The sequence below is a fragment of the Salvia hispanica genome, chromosome 1, assembly GCF_023119035.1.
Source record: "Salvia hispanica cultivar TCC Black 2014 chromosome 1, UniMelb_Shisp_WGS_1.0, whole genome shotgun sequence".
Lineage (NCBI taxonomy): Eukaryota > Viridiplantae > Streptophyta > Magnoliopsida > Lamiales > Lamiaceae > Salvia > Salvia hispanica.
This window is the reverse complement of record NC_062965.1, coordinates 7,714,075-7,722,287: the sequence shown is the minus strand read 5'-3', so window position 1 is coordinate 7,722,287 and position 8,213 is coordinate 7,714,075. Positions and strand designations below refer to the sequence as shown.

Genomic DNA, 8,213 nt, shown 5'->3' with positions numbered 1-8,213 from the left:
CATTATCACACATTTTAATTAATTATTACACACTCAAACATTTGTTAATATCCACAATTCAACCGAGACTTCTAATGCTGGACGGAGGGAGTACAAATAATGGAAATGGAAAAGGTAATAGTTAAGGGAGAACTACGAACAAATTTAGACTCTGACCTATGAAGCAATGTAAAAACAACTCACATTTTTCAAAATTGTTCTCAGATGCTCTTACCTTTTTTATTAATATCAATACAAAGATTTTTGAAGATACGTTTACCCTTTTCATTTTTATACTTATTATTCTTCTCTTTTGTCTCACTTGGATTAATTTTTTTAAAAAAAGAATACAAGTAATGTTAAAAAGTGCTATATTATATATCAGACACTAGAGTAGTCTGAAAAAATTTAAAAAATGAGATCGTATTTAATATTTGTTTAGTCCCACAAAAATTATGCATACTTCTATTTTCGCTCGTTCATGGATATCTGCATTTATGAAAAGTTGCCACAACTTAAATTTATGTGCTAGAACTATAAATGTTTATGTGACTAATGTTAATATCTTGAATGAATTGTATTATTTGAGGGCATAACTATTATTTTGACAGGATCCAAATAAATGAACTGATAAATTTTAATGAGGTATGTAGCTGTTAATTTATGAATAATAACAATCACAATAACTATAACTATAACTATAATAATAATAATAATAATAATAATAATAATAATAATAATAATAATAATAATAATAATAATATAATAATAATAATAATAATAATAATAATAATAATAATAATAATAATTAAAAAATGGGTGTCACGCGGTGGTATTGGAGAAAAGGTTGAGAATGAATGATGCTGTCGGTGAGCATTCACTGAGCTGGACTCATATGGACATTTTTGTATTTGGGCTTGTTCGACTTGAATTTCTCGATACCTACATTTAAACGTGATGACAGATTTTTAGCCCAAAAAATCTCATTGAGATATAACGCAGGAACAATGATATTTACTAAGTAGTAATTTACAACTTTCTGTTACGAGATAGTAATTGTTTGGTAGTATATGGTGTTCAGTTTGCAAAATTGGATACCCGATTAAATATTTAGTGTGTTTGGTTCATGAGATTTATCTCATAATTCAATCCTGAATTGATAATCATGGGATAATTAGTCCTAGCTAACCCCCCGTGCCTGAAATAATCTCACAACTCAATTCTAAATTGTATCTCGGTTGTTCATCGTCAACGACTCGTGCACTTTGAAGTTGGGGGAGATGAGAGAGCCATGCGTTTAACGAATGCAGTGTACGTGGTGACATGCGAACTCAGACTAAGAGATTCGATACCTTTAGGTGGTATTCGGTTTTCTAGATAAAATAATACCAAGATAGGAGTATACTCTAGGATTGAGTTGTAAGATTATTTTAGTCATATGGGGTTAGCTATGACAGATTATCTTATGATTATCCATCTAGGATTGAGTTGTGAGATTGAATCTCATGAACCAAACACTACATATTTAATCCCGGGATACAAACTTGCAAACCGAATACCGCCGTAGCATATTTAATCAGACAAAAAGGATAAATATTTCAAAAGAATGAGGGAATAATTGACTCCGAATGTTCAACATCACGTACCACATCGGCTTCAAGGTCATGAGTTGATACAAGGCGAAGGCCGTCAAGATCAAGTGGGTAAAGGATGGAATAATCTCATATTTTGCTTACCCGAGACTTGCCTCTTGTAAATAAATCTCAACAAATAAACAATGGATATATTGATCTAAACATAAAAATTAGATAAAAATTGCAGTAGATGGAAGAGAAAAGAAAGGAAGAATGTGTGAGAGGTGAGAATCCTCTTTAGGATTTAGAATAACCATTTAAAAGAAATGATAATTCTAAGTAATTTTCACTTTTGCAAACACCATATTGGCTCTACAAAAAAGCCCCCAAAAATGGCTTAAAAGCTAAAAGTCGAGTTGGTAAGGTCTCAAGGTTGAGTGGGAGCCTCGAGAGTCGAGAGTAGTCAGCTAGGTTTTCCATAAAAGCTACTTACAAATTAAAGGCACTTACTTCTAGATTATCCAAAAAATTGACGATTGTTTGCGCATTCTAGATACGTTCTCCGGTCTCGACCTTAGATCTTCTATATAATCCGTGCCCTTTATAATCTTTGTGTACGCAAAATTGCAAACCAGTTATGCGAATAGAACTTGTACGAGAGAAACAACCCTTAAATGTGGAAGAGGAAAATTTGAAAATACTGTATAACATAGAAATGTGTATAGAGCAACATTAACAAAGCACATCTGTACATAGAGAAGAAAAATTCGGGTAGCTAGTCACAATTTTTATACTACTAAAATCAATTTAAATCTGGCCATTGATGACGCTATTGTACAGCACACATTCAAACCAACTTCAAAACTAAGTTCATAACAAAATATCCAAAACTCTTAAATCCTTTGCATAAAATTTAAACAGGAACCGTCCTAGCTGGATCACCCGCTTCTCCATTTTCATCCTCGACCTCATTCTCCTTGGACATCTCCTCCAGCGACTTCCCGTTCGACTCCGGCACCAACAACGTGAACATCACCCCCAAAGCGTTCACACACCCCAGCACCAGCAGCGCGTTTCTCACCCCGATCCCCGCCGGGTACCCCGCCTCCGTCTTCTTCGGATCCTTCGACTGCGCCGCGTACAGGAACCCGAACGCCCCCACCATCGCCCCCGCCTTCCCCGCCGCCGACGATATCCCATGGCACGTCGACCTCAGCCTCGCCGGAAATATCTCCGCCGGCACCACAAACGTCGTCGCATTCGGCCCGAAATTCGCAAAGAAGAACGTCAGCGAGTACATCACCACGAACCCGATCCTGTTGTCCGGGTGCGTCCAGTGGTCGTACGGAATCGCCAGAGCAAACATGAAAATTGTCATCATCGTGAATCCCATTATCTGAATCTTGAACCTCCCGATCCTGTCGATGAAGAACACGGTGAACCAGTAGCCCGGGACGGTGCTGCACAGCGCGATCAGCGTTTGCGCCCTCGCGATCCTGTAAACCTCTTCCAGGGCGTTCATCGTCTTCGCGGCCGGGATCCACCCGATCGCGCTGAAGATGTCCTTCTGGAAGAGGTTCTGGCTGTAGAAGGCGATGTCCAGGAGGAACCACGTGCTCGTGGTCCCGAGGAGGTGGAGCCCGTGCCTCCGGAGAAACTCCTTCGAAAAGAGGCCGAATTGTTTAACCTGTTTTCTCTCTGGCTCTGGCTCTGCTTCTATATCCACCTGCAAAACCTTAGACATGTCGGCCGCGGCCTGTTTCGCGTTTTTCGCGACAAGGGCCGTGTACCGGGCGGTCTCTGGCATCTTCATCCGCCAGTAGTAGGTAAGGGCCGCAGGGAGTGCACCAAACATAACAATAAGCCGCCAGACATAGTCAGACGCCGCGGGAATAGAGGCCGCGGCGTTGACTTCATAGGCTGGGGCGGGGTAGGCCGCCTTAAATGCGGCCGACATAATTATTGCCACCATTCCGCCAGCCAGGATTCCAAATCCCTGCATGGCGAAAACCGCGGCGATAAATGCGCCACGGGTTTTTTTGTTGGCGTATTCGGACATAATAGTGGCTGAGAGAGGGTAGTCGCCGCCGATGCCAAAGCCAAGCCAGAAGCGGAAGAAGCAGAGCGTGGCCATGACGGCCTTCGGCTGGCTTCCCATCGACAGGCCGGAGGCGATTGAGCAGATTACCATCATCATCAGTGTCATGCCGTACACTTTCTTCCGGCCTAGCTTGTCGCCGAGCCAGCCGAAGAAGAGCTGGCCGGTGAGGGTGCCGCAGAAGGCGACGCCGTTGACCGCGGCGGCCACGTTAGGGGGAAGAGAGCCTGGCTTCTCGGCCCCTTCGACGGTGTAGTAGAGGCGGCCAAGGAGCTTCGTCACGAGGGAGATGCAGAAGAGATCGTAGGCGTCGGTGAAGAATCCCATTCCGGCGATGACGATCGCCGTGAAATGGTACCATTGCGTTTTGGCAACGTCAAGTGCGTTTAGCACTTCCAATTGTTTCTTGGCCATAATTTACCTGCCACAAACACTCAAATAGTAAATAATAGTACTAATTAAATATATTTCCAAAGCCAACTATATGTATTAATTGCATGATCACAAGTTTCCAAAGAGGTGGGGTGTGTGGGGGGTTGAATATGACATAGAAATGGGTCACATGAAAACGAAAGAGTTTACTTGTCTAAGTCAATAAAGGTATAGTATATATTTTATTTATGACCAAATTTTATAAATTAATGCTCGCTTATTTGCTTATCACATATCCGTATTTTAATTTTATTGACACGAATCAAAAATCAAGTTTCTAATCAACAATTGATAATACAAATAAATAATTAAGTAAAAAAGTGAGTAATTTCTAGTGCTCAAAAAATAATAGACCAGCCTAAGTTTGAAATATCAACAAGATTAGATTGTGTTAACCACAAAAAATAACAACAACGATAGTAATACTGTTTGTGATAACAAGAAAGCGAAAGGAAAAAGAACCATGTTGAAATTTCATATAAATCGTATATTGAAATTTATTGGAACGGAATCATGCTACACCACATTCATGACCATAAATATCGTGGTATTCACATCATTAAATAGGAAGCAATTTCTATATACTGAAACGTAATAATCGTTTCGCGATGCTTCAAATTCAAATTGACAATGAACTCCATAGAATGAAAAAAAAAAAACTCGTCATTCACAATCTTTCTTCAACCAACAAAAAATATCTAATGAAGAATTCTCATGCAGATAAACAAAAAAATATAAAAATATTTAAATAAAAAAGCATTTACCTCACTTGAAAGACGAGGAAAAGTAGAAAGAAGTAGATGGTTTCAACTTTAAGCGACTCTCGATTTTGCTTTTAAAGTGTTCCAAAAAACAGAGAGAGAAAGAGAGAGACAACCGGTAGGAGAGGAGAGGAGTGTAGTGATTAGAAAATGGGAGTGAAGATACGTATTTAAAAACAAATTTATGGAATCTTTGTGAGCATATTCCGGTATGGTGTATGGGCACGTGTGATATGACCTAGGTAAATCTTCCAAAATCAAAACAAACTAGTATGATTAATTTTATTATTCTTTAAAAAATTGAACCTTTTGTATTTCCAAGTATATCATTAAAAATTATTTAATTTGCTAAAGTCAAACATGATTGACTTTGATTAGAAGATTATTAATTATTCAGATATATAATGAAAGATTAATCATTTGAAATATCTAAATATTTAATCTGAAAAGGTTAATATCTAAATTCTAAACTATAGTAAAGGTTAATCCTTTATTAATTTATGTCATTATATGTGTACAATATATAACGGAACTTTTACGATTGTATATTTAAAATTAATTCAGGAATAGTATGAACTATTTTTAAATAAATTAATACATTATATATGTATATCCTTCTACTTAGAAAAATAAATATTTTAAAATTAAATATCTGCAGAATAAAATATTAATATTTCTATTGAATATATGAATATAATTTACAAATTAAACTTGTATATATGCATGAATTTGTTATAAATCTTCGAGTGAAGTATAAAAAAGTTCCTGAATTATATAAATATCTCGCCAATAGTCCCTGAACTTTAAAAATATCTCCAATAATCCCTAAACTAAGGATTTATTTCAAAATCGGTCCTTTTGCACTGTTTTCTCTCGAAAATGGCCTTTTGGGCTACTTGACAATTTTATCTTTTCACATTTTTAACTTTTTTGATCTGATAGTATTATTTCAAAATTATCTTTTTCTTTCCTTTGCCATCCTTCATTTTATTTCATTTTTTAAATATCAATGTTAATTTTATAAAATTATATTTAAAATATATATTTTTAAATACAAATAAATTATTTTTAATTAAAATTATTAATTTGCTAATTTGTTTGCGTCATTACTAAACAAGTAAAAAACAGTCAAAACTGCATAAATATTAAGGCTCGCCTTGGACAAAAATGTGCACGTAGGGTTTAGATATTTTGGAAAATTTTTTATATTAAGTGATGTGGATTTGATGGTTTTATATAGTTAGTTGATGAAGTTGTTGATTACGCAATTAATAATAATATGATAATATTTTAATCAGGTTTTATATAGATAATTGGTTATAGTTTTGATTTTCGATTTTATATGACTGTTGAGTGTTGACATAGTACTCCTTCTTCATATGAATAAATGTCTAACTTTGATTTGAACAAATTTTATGTAATTTTGGAAAAATAAAGTGAAAAATTAGTATTTCCTCCGTCCCCAAAGAGTATGAACTTTGGGTTCGGTACCGGTTTTAATGCTTTATTGGTAAAGTAAGAGAAAGATAGATAGAGAAAATTTCTTAAGTATTGTTAGTAGAGAATGAGTCCCACCTCATTAGAGAGAAGAGAGTTTCTAAAATTGGATTGTTCGTAGTTCATACTCCTTGGGGACGAACGAAAAAGGAAATAGTGCACACTCTTCAAGAAACGGAGGGAGTTAAATATAAATCTTATTTTTATATAATACTCCCTCCGTACCACAAAAGATGTCACGCTTGTGGGACGACACAAGATTTTAGGAGGTTCTGTTTTGTGTCTTAGGTGGAAAGAGAAAATAGTACTAATATTTATATTAATATGAGAGAGAACTTTTTCCAAAAAAGAAAATGTGACATCTTTTGTAGGACAAACTAAAAAGGAAAGTGTGACATCTTTTGTAAGAGGAGGGGGAGTAATTTTTTGAAGAATAAGGTACTAATTGAAATATGAAGTCAATTTACTAAAAATAAAGTAAAATAAATATATATCTGTGGATATTCTTAAATGACAATATTAGATATTTAATGGTGAACGAATACAATGTAATTTTAATTCCGACGTTTTCTAGTTATATTAGTCAAGAGTGTTTTTTTCATTTATTTATTTTCTAAATATCTCTCTATTGGAGGTTGCTTGGGATTATGGAAATTCTATTCAAACTAAATTTTAATTAAAATAATTTTAATTTTATTTAAAAATAATTTATTGGTATTTAAAATTCTAAATTTTAAATAATTTTATAAAATTAAATATGATATTTAATAAATGAAACAAAATGAAGGAGGACAAAAGAAAGAAAAAGATAATTTTAAAATTATATCAGATATAGTACATCATTGAAATAAAATCAGATTGAAAAAGTTATAAATGTGAAAAAGTAATTGCCCATTAGCCCAAAAGGGCATTTTGGGAGAAAACAGTGCAAAATGATCGATTTTAAAATAAATTTTTTTTGGAACTATTGAAATATTTTTAAAGTTCAGGGACTATTAGCGAGATAAATCCATAATTCATATTCCCTCCGTTCCATAGTAATGGAGGCGTTTCTTTTCGGCACGGAGATTAAGAAAGTGTTAGGTGAGTTAAGTAAAGGGAGAGTAAAGTGGAAAATGAAAAAGGTAGAGAGATGAAGAGAAAATAAAGTAAGAGAGAGTAAATGAGGTGTGGAAAAATGTGTTGACTTTTACTAAAAAAGGAAAATGACTATATTACTATGGAACGTACCAAAATGACAAAATGACTCTATTACTATGGAACAGAGGGAGTACTATTTTTCTAGTTCACTCTAAATCTTTCATCCAAAACCAATTTTATGATATCTTTTAAAATACAATCGTGGCACTTTAATAAGAAAATAATCTATACCCTCCACACAATCAATAGAGTCTTTGTTGTTTCTGTTTTGGCTTGTCTATAAAAGAATTAAACAACTTTCATTTTTGGTATGTTTTCTTTAACAATTTTTTCACTATAATTTTTCTAATTACCAATTTTGCATTTAAACGTGTATTACGGAAACGGATAATGATTTATTAACAAACATTGTATATACAAAATGCCCTTATATTTTAAACCGGTTTTTATTTAAACCGGTTTTATTATTTTCTTACTAGTTTACTCTTTGTATATATATATGGAAAATTATGAATATGTGGAAGATCAATACAATATTTATGGAAATTTCATAAATTAAGATAATTAAAATTTATCTAGCCAAGATTGTTTCTTAATGCTTATACGTATATTTTAAACAAATAAATATACTACTGCTAATATTTAGCACTAATCTATCGTTAAATTCAAAATTATAAGATTACATATCTTAAAATTTTTATACTTATTTCTTGTGTATTAACCGTAAAGTGA

The 8,213-nt window shown here is 34.1% G+C and overlaps 1 protein-coding gene across 1 annotated transcript; it reads right to left on the bottom strand.

Annotated features, from left to right (window-relative positions):
* Nucleotides 1–2,230: 2,230 nt before the first annotated feature.
* On the bottom strand, nucleotides 2,231–4,979 carry LOC125186589 (low affinity inorganic phosphate transporter 1-like). The gene is made up of 2 exons (XM_048083016.1): nucleotides 4,848–4,979; nucleotides 2,231–4,072 (listed from the first exon to the last, which is right to left on the bottom strand). Exon 2 carries the CDS (start codon nucleotides 4,063–4,065, stop codon nucleotides 2,467–2,469), a length of 1,599 nt encoding a protein of 532 aa, XP_047938973.1. The 5' UTR covers nucleotides 4,066–4,072; nucleotides 4,848–4,979; the 3' UTR covers nucleotides 2,231–2,466.
* Between the last annotated feature and the right edge of the window lie 3,234 nt (nucleotides 4,980–8,213).

What these genes read in the sequence shown, in the direction of transcription:
- LOC125186589 (XM_048083016.1), bottom strand. Translation starts at nt 4,065, where the DNA reads ATGGCCAAGAAACAATTGGAAGTGCTAAACGCACTTGACGTTGCCAAA.